A 24523-nucleotide genomic window follows, 5' to 3' on the forward strand; every position below is an offset into this window, starting at 1 on the left:
TGAGAACCGGTTCCCACTGTTTCAATTCCTTGGAATTGTTTGCCATTTTTGCAAACGATTCCCTTATCGATTCCAGTCGCCCCGAATGACGTCACCACGTTGCGGAGCGTCATTTACCTGGCAGGAAACACGGCGCCTAAGCGGCTCAAACGCTCAAAAGTTTGGTTCTACTTTACGAGAACGGATGACAACAGGGCAACTTGCAATACTTGCAAAGCAGATATTTCATTTAAGGGAGGAAACACTACGAATATGCAAAAGCATTTGCTCACAAAACACGCGATGACCTTAAATGAATGTCATGTTTTTAATTCCGCTCCGGACTCGTGAATCTCAACCCAGCAGCAGCGGTAACGTTTGCACGTCCTCTCCCGTTAATGCGGCAGGTAAATAATCAACTAACAGTGCATATTATGTTAGCGCGATCTGCCTTATTACAAAACCTGCCATTACTGTGCATTTAGGTGACCATGATGAGAGAAACAGAGTCTGGCTCAGATGCTGGTAGGGATGGGTATCGTTTAGGTTTTATCCGATACCGGTGCCAAACCGGTACTTTTGAAACGGTGCCGGTGCTTAAACGGTGCTCAAACCGGTGCTTAAAGAATGGAGAACACAAAATTGGTCCAAAAACCTCTCATGTTCAGCTGTTTTTTTGTAAAAAGATAACAATGCTAGCCTTTTCTGCAGCTATAGGGCATATATGGTATCACTTTTGGCTGGAAGCAGTGCTTAAACAATGGAAAAAACACAAACTTTGTCCAAAAACCTCTCATGTTTAACTGTTTTCCACTTTTTCTTTGGTCATTTTAGCCTTTTTGGCCAGGGTGAAGGGAGTATCTGCCATCAAACAAGAAGACAGCCGCATGTAGCTATGATGATGTTTGCTAGTTCACCTTACATGCATTAATGTAATAACGTGGTTAGCCTACTCAACGTAAATTACACACGAACAACATTAAGCTACTCACGCAGAGAAGAACGGCTGCTGCTGCCATCATCATCCGTCATCATTTCTGCTACACTGGCAGGGCTAGGGGCCAGGACTCTACTCTTCGGGTTTTTGGGGGATGCTGCTAACTCCGGGTCCGATAACAGGCACCACACCCGCAGTAGATGTGCTCGGTGTGAGGTCTCGCAGCAAGCTATCAAATACGGCGCATTTCTCGGCTTTTAAAAAAAACGCTATGCATCGCCAGGTGTTTCATCGGATTCGAGGTGTTACCTCCTTTGACAGTATCACAGTATCAGCTTAAAGCACTTGTTGCAGGCTGCTGAGTTTGCTGTACAGCCAGACTTTTGACCGCTTCGCCTTAGGTATTTTTAATCTGTAGCTCTGCTCTAAAAGAACGTACGTACCTGGGCCCGCCTACTATCCTCGGAAAGGTAAAATGATTGGCTAGAATCTAAAGTGTATCACAGCTCAGGAAAAAAAAGCACCGAAATAAAGCACCGTTTATGTCAGAACCGGTGCCATCATGGCACTGGATACCGGTACCCATCCCTAGATGCTGGTATTTCTCGCTGCAGTCTACCGGTAGCGTCTCCTTTCAGGCCAGGATAGACGAATGTCACCGAGCAGTGACTAAGTTTGTGGTAAAAGGCTGCCACAGCAGATGCCCCCGATTTTCGGTAAGTGAATGTGTTTAATTGTAGGCAGGGACATTACTGGATATTCTTGTGTAATTGCTAAAGAATAATTTATGTTATACTTTGTTATTGCTACTGAACAATATTTATTTTATTATTTTACATTTACAATTTTTTTTCCTGGGGACCCTGTGACACCCCATTGAAGAGCCGTAGGCTGTGGATCTCTTAAGATCTCACTTTTGGGTTTGTAAGGCCATGTTACTCCTAAATTTCTATCTTGTTCAAAGAGAAGATATAAAACAAAGTTCTAAGCTAATCGACCTTAGTGTTCTCCTCTTTTAAAAAGAATCGATAAGAGAATCGATAAAGAATCGAATCGTTAAACAGAATCGAAACTGGAATCGTAGTCGTGAAAATCTTATCAATACCCATCCCTAAACCTAAGTAAACACTGGGATGGGCCGTGACAAACAACTCATATGAAAGTCACTCGTTGCTCCCTAAAGTCATCTTATGATATAGACTGCAGGCGCTCTCTTGTTCTGAAATTGAAGAGATGAAACCTCTGCTGAAGAAGTGAAATGGAACAGAGAATCAAATAGTGCAGAAAAAATGTGCTAATGTGTAAAGAGTGTGCACATTAGAAGTTCAGCCGTCATGTAAGCTGTGAAAAATGGAAGACTCTTAAGGGAAGAATGGAGTGGGCATGTTGGAGAAAAGAATGCTGTCCTCCAGACTTTAAAGGAAAACATTTTATTTATATGTCATGAACTAATAAGGCTAAACATACTTTGTTGCCATAGCTTGCAGCTAAAATACACGTGGTGATGATGCAGGAGTTGCTATGATAATGATATACACAGCTCTTGTTCAGTCTCCGTCTTTAAACTCAAAATGAGTTTTTGAGACAAAGACAAAAATAATCTCACTCAAAGTAACCACACACACACACACACACACACACACACACACACACACACACACACACACACACACACACACACACACACACACACGCGCGCACGCACACACACACACACGTGTGTGCATCCAGTTCTGACCTGCCGTTTTTTACTGTTCATCAATATTGTGCTCCATCTTCACATTGTACTGAAACAATTGCTCAACTCTTATTGTCATTCTCCTCCTGGATCTCAGCTCTGGCTGAATGCTCGCTTGTGGTGGGTGGAGGTGTGATGTATGGCACCATCACTTCATGGCACTGCCTCCTGCCCTCTTGAATAACAGACCACAATCAACCAACTGACAGTAAGCACGATGCCAGGAATCCCAGTAGATTTCTGCATGTAAACAGAAAAACAGATGGCCAAGTTGCCAAACAAGTTTATCTTCTACTTGCTCTCCTGATGGCATAAGGGGACTCTGGGGGGAGATATTTGGCTTTATCTAGGAGTCCAGGCAGCAGAGCTATAGAAACCCTCTATACACATTGAATATTCTATTATATTCTCATAAAAGTGTTCTATTAGGTTGAAGTCAGGACTCTGTGCAGGCCAGTCAAGTTCTTCCACACCAACCTCTTCATCCATGTCTTTATGGACCTGGCTTTGTGCACTGGTGTGCAGTCATATTGGAACGGGGAGGGGCCATCTCCAAACTGTTCCCCCAAAGCTGGGAGCATGGAATTGTCCAAAATGTCTTGTTATCCTGAAGCATTAACAGTTCCTTTCATTCGAACTAAGGGGATGAGCCTAGCTCCTGAAAAACAACCCCACACCACAATCACCCCTACACCAAACTTTACATTTAGTACAAAGCATCAGACAAGTACCGTTCTCCTGGCAACCACCAAAACCAGACTTGGCAATCTGAGTGACAGAAGGAGAAGCATGATTTGTTACTTCATGGACTATAGAGCAATAGAGAACACGTCTCTACTCCTCAGTGGCGGTGTGGTTTACACCACTGCATCTGATGCTTTGCATTGCTCTGGGTGATGTAAGGCTTGGATGCAGCTGCTTGACCATGGAAACCAATTCCATGAAGCTCTCTACACACTGTTGTTGAGCTAATCTGAAGGCCACATGAAATTTGGAGGTTTGTAGCGATTGACTCTGCAGAAACTTGGCGACCTTTGTGCGTCTCAGCGTTTTCTGAGCCCGATCTGTGATTTTGCATGGCTGTGGCTGAATTGCTGTCATTCTCAGTTACTTTCACTTTGTTATAATAACACTAACAGCTGACTGTGGAATATTTAGTAGTGAAGACATTTCACGACTGGACAAGTAACATCCTATCACTGTCACGGTTGACACTGGCCAACCGTGGGGATGTGAGGAAGGAGGACCCAGGCGTGGAGCTCTGAATGCAAACAGTGCATTTATTTACAGTGAAAATGGAAAATAACAATAAATCCTCAGTGCGCTCCCGACCCCCGTGATATGTCCTCTTCCCAGTGTCAGTGTTCCTTGTCCCCGCTCCTCAGTGTCTGAGCACCCCGTGCTCGCTGAGCTCTCGTTTCCACACTTCTCCTGGGGAGATAACGAACAGGCAGCTGTAAGACACACACAATGCGGCAGACTAACCGTACTGACTGGACGAGAGACTAACGTGAAGTCACGCAATGATCCAGCGTCGGAGAGAGCTCCACCACAATCTTAAGTAGCTCCTCCTACGGGGCTTCATCAGCTGTGTGATGGTCTTCAGGTGTGGCCAACCACCTGGCAGGGCCACACCTACCAGCAGTGTTGGGAAGGTTACTTTTAAAATGTATTCCACTACAGATTACAGAATACATGCCCCAAAATGTATTTTGTAACGTATCCCATTACGTTACTCAATGAGAGTAACGTATTCTGAATACTTTGGATTACTTAATATATTATCATGCTGTTTACAACTACATGAAAGTGATTTATTACTATTACTGATGGCCCGCGGCTCCGAACTATAATAAAGGGACCTATGGCTAATACGTCGGGTTCGTGACGGGCTCGTAGCAGAAAAATAGCTTTAATTTGTTGTCTGGGTCAAGTTTGCTAGCGAGAGACAGAGAGAGGCGTTGAAAGGCTGCTCCAACGGAACTTATTGTTTCGGAGGAAAACACGAACACGGCGTACAGTCGAGTCTTAATAGCGTACTTACAACTGGGCTCGTCAGGCACTCTTCTTGGCTGCAGTGGTTATTATTATATTTACATGCTTCCAGCTCCCGTTTCTGCTCGGTGACAGCTCGTACTTTTCCTTTTTCTCCCTCCCTCGCTCACAGACACGGGTATGGCAGTCCATTCTCCCTGCAGCACGGACTACACTGCCCATGAGGCTACATGCTTTAGGGCTATACCTGTAGCATTCTGCCTATTAGCTTAGCACAACAACAACAACAACAAAAAGGCCTCTCTCACCCAGGAAACACACAGTCGCAGAGAGAACGCGTGTCACCCTGTAACCATGGCAACCGTAACGCTGCCGCCTGGAACAACAGAACATAGCTGTCAAACAAAACCCAAACAGTCCTGACCCGTGACAATATGAAACAGGAAAATACCGCCGTGTAATCCATTTATTTCAACAAAGTAACTGTATTCTAAATACCACTTTTTAAACGGTAACTGTAACGGAATACAGTTACTCATATTTTGTATTTTAAATACGTAACGGCGGTACATGTACTCCGTTACTCCCCAACACTGCCTACCAGGCCTGAAGGCGCCTGTAAACAGGTGCTCCCAGACACACCCAGACACACACACATACCTGCAAGCAGGGAGAACGAGGGACAGCAACACCAAAAACACATATAATGTAATACAAGTCCATAACTGCTCAGGGACCCCAGGTCGCTCAGATCCAGGTCCCTGACAATCACGGTACCAGGCTGCAATTCACTGAGCTCCTGAATTCAGTGATTTACATGGGTGGGTGAATACTTTTGGCCATATTGTGTGTTTATCAAGAATGAGGAACTCTGATGGCACAGATGCCAAACTAAAATGATACTTAATACTTTATATAATTATACACAGTCGCAGTCCGTGCATGTCAATATCAAGCATAAAAAATAAAACATGCCTTTTTTGTAGCATTAAGTATTGGCATGATTAGCAGTAAACTGCATGTTGCAGTACTTTTTATACTTTGTAATAAATATTTATTAACAATCCAACCACTTTTTTGTATGCACCATCAGCTCAGGACCCAGTATATGTTGGTATGTAGACTAGAGCAGCCAATGATTGACCCGCTAACCTTTGACCTGTTCTAGTGCTTGAGCCACAGCCACCCCAAATAAATGGCAAGAAACCAAAGGTCCATGTGAAGGAAACTCTCTTAGAAAAGCAGAAGTTGTGAATGTGAATCAAGCCTCGGCTCACACTGTAAGCCTGGATGCAGTCTTACTGTGGGCGAACGGCATCATCCCATCAGAGAACTCTCAGGAGCTGCAGGAGCAGGTAGAGCGAACTTGTCTCCGCTGCAGAAACATGGATTATAGATCAGCATATCACATCCTGGCTCGCCTCACAAAGAACCACACCTCTCCTTTCAATTGTTTTATGTGTTGCTCACATCTGTGTGACTATAGCAGATGCTTGTTTTGGTCCAGGAAACGATCAGATTGGTACTTGGGGGAATGAACAACATATTTTGGGTTGAAGGCAGGTTTACATGTAGCGTCTCAGGCTGATGTTAATTGTAACTTTTAATTGCTCGTTGTTTCTCTTTTCATTTTTGCAGAGACAAGCATCTGGCCCAATGACCGGAAACAGCAAAGCATCTGTCCAAGGTATTTTTAAACCGAATTTAAATAATGTGAAGTTTTCACCAAAGATTAGATTGTTTAAAAGACAATCATGCATAAATCTTTACACACTAAAGTGACCTCAACACCACAATCACAAGCTAAATTTCTCATATATTCTCTACTTCTGAGTGGTTTAATTTAAAGCACTGCATAAGTGTTTTTAAAGCACATTATAGGTTTTATATTATCCACAGCTGTGAACATGGTGGAAAAGATTTACAGTAAAATAAGCGCATTTTTTGTATTTAGTAAGCACAGTTGTTGAGTAAATGTACCCACACTAGAGTTCAAGTGTTTGGGCATTTTTGCATATTTAATTTTAAGATATATTCTGCTTTAAACCATCAAGTTAAAACAACAAACTGAGAGACAAAAACAAACAAACACAACCTCATAAATAGTTTTTTATCAAGGCGGAAATTAGATACAGACACCAAGACAGTTTTTCGCACCAGCTTGTGTACATGTTAGTGTCACAATCTGGCTGAAGCAGACTGTACGGAGTGAGGAGGAGGACCCAAGTCCTGACATCCGAAAGAACAAAACTTGAGCTTGACAAAAAACGAGCCATTTATTCAAGGCCGGTGAAACAATACAAACCAAAAGGGCAAGGGTGAAACTAAACTATAACCTAAACTGGGTGATCTAACGATAACACAAAAAAACTGGAACATGAACGTGGAAACCCGGCATGAAAAACCTGGAACGTGAAGACTTGACATAAATACACGAAATCCCTGGAAACATGGATGTAGTAACAAGCACACATAGCAGGAAAGCAGACAACCGGACAAGGAATGAGTGAAAACTCAGAGACTAAATACACACAGGAGGTGATCAGGGGAAGTGAAACTAAATACACTGAACATAGAACGCCAGACCTCTTCACAATAAAACAGGAAACATAACAGGACGCAGACATGACACACGGACTGTTGAGGGACACGCACATTATGAATACAGAGGGGAAAAGGGGACTGGGGATGAGACACGGACATAACTAAGCACAAACAGAACATGATGGCTGGGGGGAAACACACGTGACAGAAGGAATGGGTCACAAGTGGAAAACATGTAAACAAGAGGAGCAGACGGGAGAGAAAGGCATCAATGAACCACATGAAGGGCGACTTAAACACAGGGGGTGAAGACATAAGGGAATCTAATAAACAATGAACTATAACTGGGCAACGTAGGGGCATAAGGTAACTAAATGAACTTAAACATAGACCATCAAAATAACACTCAAAGCACTGGGTCAAACGACCCAGTTAGTTACAGAGCTGAAGCTGGGCATTTTAATATGGGAGCGTATCGGGACCCATGGCCTCTGAGCCAGCCTCAAAACAGTCGTTTTTGGTAATGCTGCTATGGCTTCATTTTTCATCCCTGGAGGTTTTCACTTGGTAATGATACAACTTGGCAAAAACATAATTTTTTATATCTGACATCTTTAAACAATAAGAAAGTGTTACAACCAGTTTTCTTAAAATAAATAAATTAATAAATACAAGTATATATATTTTTTTAAATCCTCATATTTGAATGTTTTCTCTGCAATTAAGGATTATTATTGTGAAAGTTCATGCTGATAAAATTAAATCTAACATTGCACAAGTGTGCTCCAGTATACCTGTCATGCTTTTCTTATTTAATTTGAATAGTTGATTTCAGTTTGTTTCTTCACTGTTTATCTGAAACAACACACCAGTTCTTTCTAGCATGGCAGTGACTCTCAGAAAGACTTACTTTGTAAACTGGGCCATGGTATTGTTGGCATGATAAAGTAATTCTAATCCCTTGAGTTATAAACAGCAAAATTGGACTGTGAATAAAGGCAGAATCCTTTGAAATTCATAAATGGTGCTAAGTGCAGAACTATTATCCTGGCAAAATGATAGTGTGGAAGAACAAAAGACTGCTTCTAATGAACCTCACACCAGCGAATGGCTTTTTCAAGACCTGAGCTCAGGTGAGAAAATCAGACTGGCTTGCAGGATTATCAGTCGCTAACTAAGCTTAAAAAAAGATATCCTGTCAGGAATATGCATTCAGCAGCTGTTCGACCATGGAGAAGGTGTCATAAATCTTGTAAGTAAATCTAAGTAAGTCATTGTAGTCTGCACATTTTCTGAATTCAATTTCACGGCACTCACTGAACGTAATCTCCTCCACTGCTCGAAGGTAACATTCTTCTCACACAATCAGTGTAGCAGGTTAATAGCAGCCCATTCACTGCCAAACAGTTCCATAGTTCATTCAGCACAGAAGGACTGGATGTTATTTCGCCTCCGTCTCTGGGGCTGCTGATAACCCTGTAAAGACCCCGTGTTGAAATGGATTTTTGTCTCAACCTTTGGGATGATGAAGTGTGTTGCAGCTCTGGCTCGGTCCGAAGGGGGACATGACAGCAGTGATCAGGAGGAATTTGAGGACACTAAATTGAATTTGACACGTGTGAATTGCATTCTTGTGACATTTGTCCGTTTTGGTCTTTCCTTTTAAGAAGAGGTGGTAAGCTGTGTGCCCTTGAATTCTATGCAGGAAAGAAAAGGCACTTACAACATGAATAATGCTCAACACATGACAATATCAGGAATCACAAATCCAAAGATGACATGTGTTGCATATATTGTATAGAAACTTCCTTCACATAGATGGAGCCATACAACTGCTGTCATTTCCCTGTTTGCTTGTTTTGGCATAGCCACTCCAATGTCTCTATTCTCACCTCTAACATTTTTTTAATCCACTCATATAAATTACATGCCATGTTTCAGCTTCAGAAAAAGGGAAATCTAAAAAAGCAATTTCTCACTGTAGCAGTTTATATTTGTCAGCAAGCCTCTATTCTGGGACCTTCCTGCTCTTCCATGTGCGTATGCGGACAGTGGCGTGAAAGAGGCCCAGAGAACAGCAGCAAGACCTGAAGTCAAACATGGCGGCCCATTGTGTGGGGCTTGTGGGACGAGGCTATATCTCTTAAAAATACAGAACATAACATAATAACAAATTTACTTTACAACATTCATGGACTGTACCATTTAATATACTCAGAATTCTAAGCAACACTTAAACATATGGGAATTGTTATCTTTTATTTCTTAATTTAAACTTTTTTTTCTTTTCTGACTCCAGCAGATAAAGATAGATATCCAGAAACAAAGTTACTGCCAAAGACCACAGTGCCTTGCAGTCTGGGATCATTTACATTTCCCTGTTTCAAGATTATAGATGTTTTCAATGTTTGTTTGACTGGGCCTTCGCTAATCATTGTCCATATACTCTAAGGTTGCTGTAATATATATATATATGATCTGCAGCAATGATTTACAGATGGAATTCATTCATTGGTTCAGCAGTGTGACATACATATGACCTAAAGCCTGATGTGCTTTTAAAAGTTTCTTTGTGGTGTAAAGGGCATGAGCCATGTGGAGCAGGTGTGACTATAAAGAGTGATGGTGTGTGTGTAATAGAGAGAGATGTGTGTGTGGCTTCTGCAGTTATGAAATATAAAGTTGTTTTTCACTGTCATCCAAGGGCTTCAAGGTCAACAAAAGGTACCATCTAAGCGTAAGTAGGCCATTTGGAAAAAATCACCTTTCATGCAAGAGTGCACAACCACGCACGGAGCACTGTACTGCATGACAACTGTAATGCTCAAATAAACAACTGACCTTTTAAAAAAGTGAATGAATGAGCATGATGTTTTCTGGTGCGGTTTTTTTTTTATTGCTGTGAGAACTGAAGAGATATCCTGTAAAACTTTTCACATGTTCATGTTCTGTGATCAAGCAGCCAGATGCACTTCTGCCTTCTCTGTTTATCCCTGTTTGGGCACTTCATCTTTGTTGCTTTGAATCTATTAATCAGAAGCTTGTTTCTTAATTAAGTACAGTGCATCTCATTCCTTTCACACACAGCACCCGGAGGCTTGAGGGAGTTTTGGGTTCTGGCTTAAAGAACTAGAATCTTCTCCGCTGCGCTGTGAAGAGCACGTTCCCCGTTTGTTTCTTTTGTCAGTTTGGGAGCTTCTGCTCTGTCCTTTTACTGAATGTCAGCCATCTGTAATGACATTTACATCTAACAAGAAAGAGGTCACTTCTGCAGCACTGCAACAGTAAAAATTGACTGCAAAACCTTTACTAAATGTTTTCTTTCTGTGTTTATAAACCACCGTTTATACTGTTGTGTTCGTGTCCAATAATGGCTCGTTTAATGGCTTCCCCATGCCCAGAGTTTACCAGTCTCTTTGAATCTGTAAAACATTAGGCTTCCCTCAGCTGTCGAGGATCTTCCAGCCTGACGAGGATAAAAGTTAGGCTCATGAAGCTGGCGGATCAGTGTAAAATAATGGTTTGAAATATTCTGTCTCATCAAGTGTGAAGCTGTAGTTTGTTTTAATATGCAATTCTTGTGACATTAAATACAAAGAGAAAATATAACATAAGTAGAAGCAGTATTCATCATATGTTCCAAGAAGCGGCTTTACTTTTCTCTCTGTGTCAGGAGTAGAGGTTAGCCAAGTTTGTCAAACTAACCAGCTAGTCTTCATCTCAAAAAACTTTTATGCAAATTTACATATTTTTGTAAAACCAAAAGTTTACAATACCTGTGACAACTAGGAATAAAAAACAGCCCTGGTTGCTGAATGTTCTCTTTCCCAGGATAAAACAGAAACTTAGCGTTTTGGACACCAGGGGTAAGAAATATTGAGACTCACAGTTCATGACATGTGGACACTTGTAAAGGTTTTCTTTGCCAAAACACATAAAAAGTCATTTGGCATAAAATATTTTTTCAGCGCACAGGTTTACCAAGTAATTTTGAAGCTTGAACCCATCCTGTGAAAGTCAGACAAATTAGTGAGTGAAAACAAAGCCCTAAACTTGAAGGTCCAATTAATTAACTTCCTTAACTTGGATGAGTTTACATCCTAATTATTGACAGGAATTACAAACTTGCAGCTTACAGAACAACAGTATTTGACCCTCTGGGATGACAGTGTGTTGGTGATTATATGTTACAAGCCTCAGGGGGGCAGTAGTGAGTCCATTATCATTTGATGCACTGTATTCAGATGACGTCACATTTACTAGAGGTTCATTTTGCTCAGAAGATAGAACAGGTCATCCATCGGTTGGAAAGTTGGTGGTTCAGTTCTTGGTTGTGGCCTGTTGAGGAAAAGCTGGATCGTCAGACACCAGCTTGTCGGTCTGGTGACTCAAACAGGCTCTCCTCAGCATAAATCACTTCGCCAACCCCAATCTTACGGTTAACAGGTGGATTTTCCCATTTGAGTGCAGCTAGCCGAACAGCGAACACCCACTTATTGCTAAAGAGACAGAGAGTGAAAGTGGACAGCATAGATTGTGCCTTGAGAGAAATCTTTCAGGAACTTTTGATATGTTTATGAACTCTCCTCTTGAAAGTCCTGCTGTCCTCTCACATTTCCATGTCTCCTCTGTCCCCAGAAGAAAAGAAGAACAACCTCCCCCCGGATTTCGACATCGACATGGACGCCCCGGAGACGGCGAAGGCTGCTGTGACCATCCAGTCACAGTTCAGGAAATTCCAGAAAAAGAAGCAGGATGTGAAGTCGTAGAGTGGTATCTCTTAGCCTCGTCTTCAGCTGACGTGGGCCCGGTCATGCATGTCAATTAAACTGCATCATTATGAACTGGAAAGGGAGGGTGAGGGCGAGATTCCTGAAGGTGGAGGTAGAAGGGTGCGGTTAAATTGTACCTTTGTGAAAGTCTGTGCATAATGAATAACTTTACTATATACAAAATGTTGCATTATTACTTTCTTGGTGTATGTATTTAGATAATAATATAATTTTGCTATTTCTTTTTTATTTCAGTCACACTTTACAGTGTGGTTTCACACTCACTGCACACCCACATAAACAGGAAGCTTAAATATGGCAGGTGTAATGTTAAACAGCGATCTTTGATTGATGCTATAATCTGGGTCACAGTACCAGCAGAAGAGTTGGGCTCCACTGGAGGCCTGTTATTGGCTTCTTCCTGTGGCTGAGCAGAGTGATTCCATACTGTTACCAGTGTCTTTAAAATCCAATCAGCTTAGTGTCTCTAAATGTGTTCACATGTCAGGGAGCTCCTCTCCGACACACTTTTCCCTCGATGACTCTCTCAGTTGTATCTTTGTTGAGACTGCAGATGTTGTGATTGTGGTTCTTTGTTGTGGTTCCAGTGTGATTCTTCATTGTTAGATTGGCTCACGTGTATTGTACAAGCACACACATGCATGCATGAAAGCTCACACATACGTGCACACATGCATACCCACTTCTACAGAGAAATAAATAAAGACAACGGAAAGGAGTGATTTTTTTTTTTTTTTTTGAGTATTTCTTTCCTTGCTACAGAATTCGTGCACCACATGCAGCTGACAGTGAAGCATTCATGTGCAAAGCTGCAAGATTATATGAAAACTTTAGTGATGATTGTGAAAGTGGTTATATGCACACACAATGTACTTTGTGTGCTGCGGTTAAAAGTCTATTTTCATTGATCGCAGTGCTATACAAATATTGCACTAGTTAACTTTTTTGCTTGTATATACAAGCTGGGATCAAAAGGTTCTAATGATTGACCTTAAAAAGAGGTTTTAAGTGATTCATGAGCGTCGTTGATTTCTCATTCAATATCCTTTTGTCCTTGTGAGCCTGTGCCCTTAACTTTATTTACATTTTTGGTAATGTGGACAAAAGAGTTGCACTAACCAAACTGTTAAATATTTTGAATTTAAATATTTTTAAAAGCAGCTTAAAAGTACAACTTTGTCAGTTTTCTCAAACATAGATTTCTCCATCATTGTAGTAGCAGATGTTTGGCTTCTAGAAAACAAAATCATGAATTAATTAAAACTGGAAAAACAAAACAGGAGATCCAATTAAATTTTTATTTTCTATTGTCACAAACCAGGGGCATAAAATCTAAGCTATGCAGACCCGCATCAGAAATGAGCTCCCGGGGTTGTTGACATGACAGGATTCAGTATGTGACTGGACTGTCTCCACTTGGCTCTAAAAACACCTTCGCAGCATGGCAGACCACAAATGCTGAGCCACGTTTTCCTATTTTTGCCCTGCAGTGCTACTCATTACTAATTTGTTACCATGGAAACACTGAGTTATAATGCAGGCAGACTTTTAAAGTTTAAATTACGTGGGTTTTTGTGTCGTTTCAGAGCAACAATATCATACGGCGTTAAACAGTGCTGCAGGTGAATCTCTGCTCTTGTGCCATCTCATCAAAAAGCACAGCTGCTGACCACAGTGTTCAGTAACAGAACCTCTGTGGAGTGGAAGAAATTCTAATTTAAACCTGTTTCCTAGTAGATATATTGGGTATTATTTCACATTAAAATCATTCGTAATGGAAGCTGAGAATATTAAACCAACGATTTTATCATGAAGTAATGACATGTTTGTTATGCTGTGTATTATGTTATGCACAGTCTTTTCAGAAACTGTCCAGGCATCCTACTGCACTGTATGATCTGTAAAATTCATTTGAAACATTTGCCACATTCCCACAAGTAAACTCAAGCTATAATGGCAAACTAAAGTGAAGTTTTCTTTCTTCTTTTGTGTCTTTATGATTTGCAAACCTGGATGTGGGCAGATCCCTTTCTTCTTAGCATATTGTGTAAAGTAACTTCAGACTGGAAGGGAAGCATCTATGATGACGTGTCTTCTCTGTGTGGGTTTGTGCCTTTGGCCCTGGGTTTTTCATCACCTCCCTGATCGATAACCTGGCGGCCGGCTTCAGAAAGAGTCCTGATAGTTCCAAACTTCTTCTATTTTACATTTCTTGAGTGCTCATAGCAGCCCTTGCACAAATTAAGGTTTAAGTTTCAGCAAAGTTTTATTATGTAGGCATTTTTCCCAACATGCAGTGTTTAAATTGGGATTTTATATACATGTATGCATGTGTGTCCCAGCTAAGTATGAGTTGGGCACACGTGGGCTCCACCTACATTCTTGACACATCTTAAAGACCTGACTAGAATTTCCATGACCACAGCAAAGCTATGAATACATCTGTAAGGAACAATTTCGATTTTGATTTTCAGTGAAATCTATAGAAATTTCTGATTAGTTTATTATCTCTTCGCTTTTTCATTTAGATATATCGATGTTGATTTTGCCAGCTGAGTGCGAACAGATCACACTGTAAGGATTTCTCTGTGAGTTTGTGAGGAGTAAAAATATCTGGAATCCAATAAATGACAACATAAACAATGCCAGCTGCCTGAGCCATGCTCACAGCTCATTGCTTCAGGTCTGCACTGGGACATGCATCCGTGCTTATTACTTTACATTTTCAGAACCACCTCCTCAGCTCTGCAAACGATCAGAGGCAAAGAATTCAGTGCAGCCTGAACCTTATTTATGACAGCTGTTATTAACCACTGAGTGTGGTGGTGAGTAAATCTCTGTCACCGTGCTTAATTTGTTGTGGACTTTGGAGGTGGATGGCAGATACAGTTGTCATGCTGAGTAATACACCTTCCTGCTAATCTGTGTCTTGTGATATAAGACCGTGGAAGCAATTTAGCAGGCAGGACGTGTGAGGCTCAGGCGGACTCTTCAGGATGGCAGGTTGGTGAGTTCAGAATCAATAAACCAGTTTAGGAAGATTCTTCATAATTCTGTCACTACTGTTCACACTTATCCTCTGCAGCAACAACACTGACTTCATTAGAGCAGAAAATTAAACTGATATATTTCACTCCAATCTCTTCAGTGCATTTCGTCCCTTGCATGATATTTAACTTTAGCCTACATGTCCCACAGTGCCTTCTGCCTGTTCAGTGGCACTTTATTGCTTGGCAGTTCTCTTTATCTTTTCTTAATAATACCACAGAAATGTGTGAAATGATATGAAAACCTCAATGAACATGTCTGTTATGGTGAAGAAGCTGCTATCGGTCCAACTGCATTCCTGCTCCGGCCAAATGTCACCCTCACAAGCTCTAGAAGTGCTTTGATTTTCAAATGACAATAATTACACTAAACTTTATCTATTAATGCCAAAAAAATCTTAAAATGAAGTTAGTACCTTTTATTAAAATGTGTTCTGGAGCAGTGAACCTGATGCCTCCAAATACCGTGGACAGTCATGTGGTACAGAGGGGCACTGGTAGTGAAAGAACTGGTCCCGCTCCCCAATTTCAGATGAATGATCTGAATTACACTTGTAGTCTTTAGAAATGAAGTTTCATGTTTCAGGCAATCAGAGCTAAATCCATCCTAGAATTTCTCAGTCTACGGCACCACAGCAGTTAGTCATGACCAACTGTGGCTGCAACATAATCATCTGGCACTAAATTAGAAAAAAGAAAAATGTTTCTATGAGAATTTCTATTTAAAGTTCAAAACTGAAGAAATACATTAGTTTTAAGATTGTGGGAATAATTTTAGAGCCACAACTGAACTTGATAAGTATGTTTGGGAGATTTCAGATATGTTTAAGGTCAACCTGAACTGTTTTAAGTAAATTTGACTCCACCCGCTCCAGCAGCACAGTCATTTGGGCATTCATTCATATTCTATGGCAATATGGCATCAAGCACCACCATCTATAATTAAATATCTGACATGTTTATATAATTAAACTCTGACAATATTGGATAAAAAGTCTGTTCTGGGGCATCGCTGTCACATTTAAAAAAAATATAACTGATTTAGTTTTGAGTGTTTCATTCATTTGGTTTTCTTAAATGAGTTTTGTATAAACAGTCCTGCCCTGTTTATACAAATGTGTCTTTCTAGATAAACCCAAAGACGAGACAGTAGCAGAGTTACCTGGAGCACGGTGAATGGTTGCTTTAACCTGCCACATCACTGATCTAAATTTGGATAATCAGCGTTGATGTTCCACGTCATCGATGGACGACACAACTGAAATCAAACTGATCACAGATTTTCAATCTTTCACAGTAAAGGTCAAAGGCTGCTTTCAAAATAAATCTGAACTGCTTTTATTTTAAATGAATTATATAATTGTATATAATTTACAGTGTAATTTCTCAGTTATTGCAGTCAACAGCTGCAAAGCCTCATGGAGCGAGTGGAGCCACTGACATTAGGAGTCTGCAAACCAAGTACCACTGGATGTCACAGAGTTTAAAAGTGAGGCTGCTGGTGTGTTAGGCATTCTTAAAATAATGTTTTGTGCTTTCAGTCAGCTTCGATTTATACAGCCATCCCTGAGCACAGACATGTGGGATTCATTCTGAAGCTACAGAAACTTTTGAAATTTTGCTTAAAACACATCTGAGCTGAGGATGAAAAATTATAATAGCCTATCATGAAGAGTTCAGACGTCTGACTCTCTCTCTCAAAACTGGGAACCCTAAAGAGTAAGTCAATAGATGTCAGTGGGAATAACATGACACCGAGAAAAATGACTCAACATACTGCCTGGTTTCTTTTCCTTTAGGGCAGGAGTGTCAAACATAACGCCCGGGGTTGAGAATCAGCCCAGGTGAAGAAGGACCCTGGAATTTCAACTGTATTTTCAGAAGTTTCCTAGTGTTTCCTACTGAAAGCTTTTCCTATTCATACTAAAGTAATTGAATTACAGATTTCTGTATTTTATACATATAAGATTCATGCTCACAGATTTCTTTCATTTACGACAGCAGCATGTATTCATCATGTAGAAAAAACAAGACATAGTGTTGAGATTGCACTTGTTTTTCTTATATCTCACTGTTTACACTGACAGAAAGGGGACTTTCACTACATACGATCAAAGGGAATAAAATGGCTCTGACACCCCTGCTTTAAGGAAAAGAAACATTTACGCTGTTGCTGTGCATTCTGGGATTTTGAGGCTTTGTTGGTGTTTTCGTCATTTTAATTGTCTTCTGACAAAATCACTCCATGCTGCACATTTGCTGTTGAATATCTCTGGAAAACATCCCGCCCACGATTCAGGGCAGACTCAACTGCTCATCTTAGTCACAAGCAGGTTTGGTAGAGAGGGTCTCAGCACACTGCAGGCTCATTGTGTTGACCAGACTGTACTGAGCAGCACATCACTGCCACCTGCAGGTAGGGAGTACAAAGCTCAACATTAGGAAACTCATGTTTCATCGCTGTCACAGTGACAAAAACGAGGTGAAGACCGGGCATCTCTCTCGCCGAAATTCACGGCCCAAGCAGGCAGGGAGCGCGGCCTCCACGCGCTCTGGGCCCGTCTGCTCCGTCACCTCCGCCCCACCATCAAAGCTGCGAGGGACACTTTGGGGAACAGCCATTTTATTAATCAAATTTGAACCTTTGTGTTAGTTTCTCTTTATTCCAGTGCCACCATGGTGAACACTCATGTTAAAAATAAAAAGTGACATTTTTTTTGTTAAAATGTATAATCATAATGAAGACAGTTAATCATAGAAACTAATCATAGAAACTGACATTATGACCTCACAGCATTTTGGATCCCTCAGGCTAACTGAAAGAAAGAGAACAGAAACGGGCCAGGGCAGACAGGAACAGAAAAACAGTTTCTTACGTATATATCCACATGAACTTTTTTTTTCAGATACTTCCCATAGACATTATAGGTTTGGTTCGAAGGGGGGAATTCTGCTGGATTGTCTCACGTTTTTTTTTCCCTGTAGAGGAGCATTGCTGCAATGCAGCAACAGTAAATCTACTGAGGACAGTGAGAGCCCTGAAGACTCTACCTAGTGCACTGAGAGAAGGGATCTGGACACACTTGAGTCGGGCTGTTGTGAAGTGCAAACCATCAGTACTCAAAAACCTCCCTGTTCTAGCTAACATCATTTACCAACCTGGCAGACAAGCAGTGGTAAACTACACCTGAATACAAAAGCTGGAGTGTGTCCGGCCCTGTAAGTATACTCACAACATAGTTATTTATCATCATTACAGTACAGTATAGAGCAATAGTTTCCATAGACTTTTCATATCTTTTTTCATATTGCACCATCAGAGAATGGGACACAGAGAAAGATCAACAGAGACTCCATTTCCTAATTAAAATGAGATATGTGCAAACATGACTAAGGACTTTATTAACCAAATCAATTCTTCCCTGTAATATCCACAAATAAAAGTGATTTCTCTTTTTATATATATATTTATAGTAATAAGAATAATAAATCTTCACATTGGATCATTTCATAGTGTGACAAAATGCTCGACTGGGCTGCCCACCCAGCCGTGATCATAATCCTCATTGTCTTTTAATTGGTCAGTCCCCATGCATCCATAGGAAATAGATTTTTTTTTCTTCAAAAAAAGTAACAATTTGAGAGCAGCTGAAAAGTTTGGACTCTAGTTTCAATTGCTTTTGTTCCGAGATTTCTCCGAGTTTCACTGAATGCTTCAGAAGAAAATTCCATAGGAAAAAACATGACTCCAAATCGTCATCTTCCAGAAACCAGGAAAAGAAACCAAAGAGGAAGAAAAAAAAGATGTCCAGGTTCTTATGAAAACACTGGAGAAGTGATGGTGATAATAGATCACTTGGTAATCAGTAATTAATGATCAATAATAGCTGACAACTAACAATTAATAATCACCAATTCCTTATAAAGAATGAACAAGAATAAATAAATGCTCCCTCATTACTCAATTAGTTTGGCAAAGCTCCGACTGGACTCATTTCCAAATGAGTGAAAATTTTTTTTCTCAAGTGATACAAACAAATAAACAAAACAAAACAAAAAATACAAACAAGAGGTAAAAGAAAAGTCTAAAATAAATAAAAGGACATTAGTAAAAGTGACCCCGTCCTCGGAGGGAGGGGACATATATACAGAACTGTGTGGTGAAAGTCAGTTTACTGCACTTGAGTGTTAAGTCCAGTGTTAGAGTGAGTTCTAGTCCCGCCCCAGGTGCCCCTGCTGTTATACTAGCGTATAAGACTTTGCGTAGGGGTTGCTGCTCTGTTTCAGATGTCCTCTGGAGTCCAGCAGGGACTCCTGGGAGGTGCTGAGCTTGGCTGCCTGGGCCAGCTCTGAGCCCTCTCTGTGGGGGAGTGTGGCCGCTGATCCGGGTTGCCACTGGGCCACTGGGTCCCTGCTGGCCTGAGGGGCCTCTGTAGGTGTCGGGGGCGCCATCCGAGAGGGCCGCTTCAGCGAGCGGCTCTTCTGGGGCTCAAGGCAGGCTTGACCCATGGCCGCTCTCTCCCCACTAGCTGTCCCCCTAGATGACCCCGAGCAGGACATGCCTCGGTTTAACAGGAAGTCCATGCGCAGATAGGGAGGAAGGTGAACCAGCTCGCCCCCTGAGGGACGACAAACACAGAGCAGGGTCAGTAAGACAACAGACACTCCTGAACAACCTCACTGTTCTTATCAGGCTAAAATAATCCTGCTTATTCTTTTCAGCCAAATTACTCTTCCACTCCTGTGACATTGAAGGTGTATGGAATAACTGGGCACTCTTATTTTGAAATGCACAAAACACCAAATCAGCAGTAATGCACTAATGCATGCGCTAATCAGGTAATGGACAGTTTCATTCATGTGGATTTACATTATAATGGCTGGGATTTGCTCACACTATCAAACAGATATTACCAGTGAGAGGCTCACACCTCCCGAACAGACAGCAACTATAAGCCTGCAAAGAAAATCACTTTAATTATTCCAACCATTTGTTCTAACTGAAAGAAAATCCTGTTCTAATCTCAAAATAACGTCCACGTATAGTTTAAGGATCACAAGCGTTTACTTGCCAAACCATATTTGTCTTGTTCAGCGTCCAAACCTTTAATTTGCTTTATAGTTTAACAAACGCTTATTTTAAAAGTCTAACTGCAGCATCAAAACTCCACGTTCCTACCCACAGTCAGAATAATACATTTCCATTAACTTTGGACTGAACCTAAAATGTATTATATCATCTTCATCAAAACGTTCCTGTGCCTTTTAAAGCAGATATCGCTGCCTTTCTTTTTTTTTGCCACATTTATAATGACTTTTTAGACAATGCTTCTGCATCTGTGTCCAAGTTGTTTTCATTCAGATTAGACTTGTGGTTTCACTTTAAATAAGACGACTATCAGCTTGAATGAATTCACTGCTGGTGTTAATATTAGGAGTAAACATTAGAGATGTTGAGCAGTTATAGTTTAGTGGTTGTCAACAGATCAAAATCAGATCAGTTGTAATTAAACGGTGGCATTTCAGGCAGGCTGACGTGTGGCCTCTGGACAGCTTGGCCTCACCCGGTCTGTGAGCCTTGGGCACCGCCATGTTCATAACCCGACTGACGTCCTGAGGCTTGGGTGGGGAAGCGGTGAAGCGGCAGATGCCTGATTCGGATGGTGTGCTGGAGGTCAGGCTGTCGGTGTAGTCGTTGGTGCCTGCCGTCATCTGCTCTGACGAAGTGTCAGAAATGAAGCATTCGGTGATGGTGAATTTGGCGTGTCGCAGCTGCTCCTCCATCTTGGCGTGCTCGTAGGCTCTGGCGAGCTCCTCGTAAGTGGAGGAGGCGCTCTCTGTTGACACCATGCTGCTCCGTGCACGGTCTGGATCAGGCCCAGAGTTAGTGGAGTGGATCATTGTTAGAATTAGTGCAATGGCATTTTGTGAAGGTTAATACAGGTGCTATGCTGTTAGACGCGGAGGGTCACACAGAGCAGCTCTGTGTCATTTACCTGTGTCCTGAGATGGGCTGACGCTGTAGCTGTCACTCTCCTTGTCAACAGAGCCTGCCACTCTAGGTGTGGGCAGCCTCCAATCAGTGCTCAGAGTGTGAGAGGAGACTGGCGGGTGGGGGCGGTTTAGGGTCCACTGGCTGGCGTACCTGTTGCGAGCAGCTGGGCCAGCTTTGGCTGTGCGGCGGGCTGTCGGGTCTGAGAGCGAGGCAGAGAAACGCAAGGTATTTAAGCAGGTCCAGCTACGACTTGGCTCAATGAAATGGTCATGATTACAACAGAAAAGAGTGACAACAGTATATAGACTCTGGGATTACAGTGGATTTTCTTCTGCGTCACTATGCAGACTTTGATTACTAAAGTAATAAAAACTAACAGTGAGCTCACTGCATGAGAGCTATTGGGCCAAATTTATTAACATGTTGCACGAGTGTAAAAAAAGTGTTGCCAGTATTTATAAAGAGAGCACAGTGAGAAGATTGCATGTAAGAGGTGGGAGGAATTTTAAAATCAAGAACTTTATCTGATTCACTAATGTTGGAGGTGCACAATCTACCACTAACTGTGCCGATATCACAGCAGCTACTGCTGCACTGAGACGGCATCGCAGAGATTTAAGCGTGTGTGCTAGAAGAGTGAGAGATCTCTCCAGGACTGTCAATGTATTTGCAACGCCAGACAAAGATGTGAGAAAAGATACAGATTACCAAGTCACCCAGTTCTAAATGTGACCCGGAGCCTCGAACCTGAAGGAGGTCATCCAATGCAACAAAACTTCGTCCAACTTTTTGTGCTTGTGGCATTGAGTTCAACATACTGTGGCTTCTGTGGCAGTGATTCCACAGTGGGGTTCAAATAAAAAGGCTAAAGAACAACCGAGGGATGATGGCGCTGACTTTAAAATCTGTCCTGCAAATAACAGTTTGTGCAGCCATCCTGCAGCTATTTATACCTGATAATAAACCAGCTGAAGTCTATTCGTGGAGTGGATTTCATGTAAATATAGAATCTGTAGTGAAACCGCTCCACAAGGAAACACCTTATTGACTCCAGAACAGCAGGCATGGCAACAGCACTGTAACTATGAAGCAGCATAATGTGGCGTGTGAGTGTAGCAGCAGTCTGTTGAGCTGACAGCCAGAACTAGTTTATGTGTGCATGTTTTTCAAAAAATCCTCATAATTTCCAAAACAAAAGGCAAAGTGACAGAGGGAAGGTTCATGAAAGGAGAGCGTTCTGGGAAAATAAAAGGACACATAAACATTTTAATGTATTATGAAGTTAAAAAAAAGAGTCCGTACTGGACTTACTAGTTCCTGGTCTGGCATCAGACACGTCTACCAGTGGACCAGTGGCCTGGGAGATTGATTGGTAGTGGACAGTGTGGGTGACTGTGGACGACTTCTGCTTCTGTGTCTCCCCGAAGTCGTTGTCGGTCAGTAGCACAGTGGACCTGTCATCTTTGAGACAGCAGCAGAAACAAACTTAGCCTGCGCGCCATCGTACATTATGTCCTGTGTCACCAGTGCTCGCTGCGTGCTTACCAACAGTCTCCATGGTGTCTCTCTCCTCGATGAGAAGCTGGGCTCTGGGGATATCGATGTGCATGCGGAGCGTCTGCTGCTGTTTGTTAATTGGCTCTGCTGGACGCGTGTTTTTACTGAGAAGCACAGAGCAGATGAAAAATGAGTGGAAGCAAAAAGATCTGTAATTGCGTCTGTGTGCATGCTGAGGTAAATGATGACGGCTTAATGAAGATGTTACCTCATGAGCATCTCAGCCAAGCTTTTTGCATCTAGGAAACATAAAGAGAAACTGTTAGAGGCAAGCACGTAGCAAATTTGGGAAACCCACCCATCACGTGTGGGGACCCCCATCATCTCACCTCTGAGCCTCTTGAGCCTCTGCTCCCTCCTCCTCCTCCTCAGCACCAGAAGGCCGATGAAGATCACGACGATACCCACCAACACGCAGGAAATGGTTACCATCATCTTCAAACCCTCACCGCTCCCAGAGTTATCCTCGCTCACATTGGGCGCCTTCACTAAAGGTGCGATGGTACCTGTGCAGAGGTCATGTGACAGTGTCAGGAGAGACAACCTGCATGACAACCCCCTGGTCTGTCTCTTTAAATGAAAGCTACTGAATGAATCCTAATGAGTAAAAAAAAGTCAAGAGCATTACAAATTTTGTGTTTCACCATAAGCTGCTGCCCTTTCCTAATCGTCGTGCTTGACCTTTGTCAAATTGACACTAATGCTTTGTTCTCATTTCGCCCAACTCTACCTCAGTACCAATGAACTCATCCTTCACAGCTTAATGCTCACCCCCACCCTCTCTTCAGCAGTCGCAGAATGTGAGTGAGGGAGGAAATGAAGTATTTGTTCCTCAGAAGTGATTGTGGTAGAATACCGCTGAGCCCCTGGTGTGCAATATGAGCTGGTAATGCTGGTATCCTTTATCTCAAAGGAGATCAGGAGATTATTTGATTCTTGTGTTGGAATTCAGAGGGCTTGTGAAGGCGGCGTCATCATGAAAGCCAGCTGCAGCCACTAGATTTGGTATGAAATGTGCTTTTTATTGCCCGATTTGTCAAAGGCGGCTCAGTCTCCTTGAGCCTGGAGCTCTGCCATTAACAGAAAAGGTAATTTATTCCTCTTTGCCTCAAACTCTCACACTTAGTCAGACTCTTAATGCTATAGTTACTGAGAACTTATGACTTTTATCACCAATTCCCTCCTAAAGTGTGAGTGTTCACATGATACTACCCTCTGGAGCAGCCAGTGAATCACACAGCTACAGTACCCTGCTGGATTCAGTAGCCCACGACAGACAATCACTCTGCTCCCTGTGAAGAAAAGAGTGGGAAACAGATGGTCTCCTGCCACCATGTGAACTCACTGCCATCGTAGCTGAGTGTTCCAAACTTGACTCTCTTCTCGGCATAGCCGGCGCTGTTGTAGACTTTCATCTGCAGCTCGTACCAGGTGGCCTCCTGCAGGTCGTAGAGGACGTAGCTCTTGGTGAGGGAGGTGCGCTGTGCCGTGGTCCAAGTGGGCGAGTCTACCGGCCGATACTCCAGGGTGAACGAAGTGATTGGGCATCCGCCGTTATTCCAGCCGTTCAGGTTGAGCTTGACTCGAGTGGCATTGATGCTAGTGAAGAGCTCCTGTTCTTTAGAGTACTGAGGTTCTGTGGGAAGAAGGAAAAATAATCAGCATTCAGACACAAAATTAACAGCTTAAGACACCTTGATTAGATCTGCTTTTGCATTCACAACAGTCTTTATTCTTTGTTGCATACGTTCAACAAAGTGCTGGAAACAGGAAACCTCAGAGATTTGGACCCATGCTGACATTGGCATTGGCAGCTATCGTGATAAGGAAGCCATTTGAGTAAACTCACTGTCAAGTTCATGAACCTTGTGACAGGGTGCATTATTTGCTGGAAGGATTTACCAGTGACTGTGTGTACACTTAATCAGATGCAACACA

General features: G+C 42.1%; 2 protein-coding genes across 5 annotated transcripts in view; one reads left to right on the plus strand and one right to left on the minus strand.

The window, feature by feature from the left end:
* pcp4a (Purkinje cell protein 4a) overlaps positions 1–12704 on the plus strand; it is a 36367-nt gene extending 23663 nt beyond the window's left edge. Inside the window, exons 2-4 of one of the 2 annotated variants that reach the window (XM_084941476.1) lie at positions 6288–6336; positions 9898–9930; positions 11832–12704. In XM_084941476.1, the coding sequence (XP_084797602.1) occupies positions 6288–6336; positions 9898–9930; positions 11832–11962 (213 nt within the window). In that variant the 3' untranslated portion in view covers positions 11963–12704. The remainder of the gene's footprint in view (positions 1–6287; positions 6337–9897; positions 9931–11831) is intronic. The other variant, XM_084941477.1, reaches the window with a different exon arrangement.
* Positions 12705–17639: 4935 nt separating this feature from the next.
* The window catches only part of dscama (Down syndrome cell adhesion molecule a), a 104915-nt gene continuing 98031 nt past the window's right edge, over positions 17640–24523 (minus strand). The window contains exons 26-33 of one of the 3 annotated variants that reach the window (XM_084941478.1): positions 23931–24221; positions 22915–23091; positions 22794–22824; positions 22574–22689; positions 22331–22489; positions 21030–21227; positions 20598–20900; positions 17640–19652 (exon numbers count right to left, since the gene is read on the minus strand). In XM_084941478.1, the coding sequence (XP_084797604.1) occupies positions 19273–19652; positions 20598–20900; positions 21030–21227; positions 22331–22489; positions 22574–22689; positions 22794–22824; positions 22915–23091; positions 23931–24221 (1655 nt within the window). In that variant the 3' untranslated portion in view covers positions 17640–19272. The remainder of the gene's footprint in view (positions 19653–20597; positions 20901–21029; positions 21228–22330; positions 22490–22573; positions 22690–22793; positions 22825–22914; positions 23092–23930; positions 24222–24523) is intronic. The other 2 variants (XM_084941479.1, XM_084941480.1) reach the window with 2 other exon arrangements.

This window comes from Perissodus microlepis, chromosome 10 (assembly GCF_051167445.1).
Source record: "Perissodus microlepis isolate ML-2025 ecotype Zambia chromosome 10, ASM5116744v1, whole genome shotgun sequence".
Lineage (NCBI taxonomy): Eukaryota > Metazoa > Chordata > Actinopteri > Cichliformes > Cichlidae > Perissodus > Perissodus microlepis.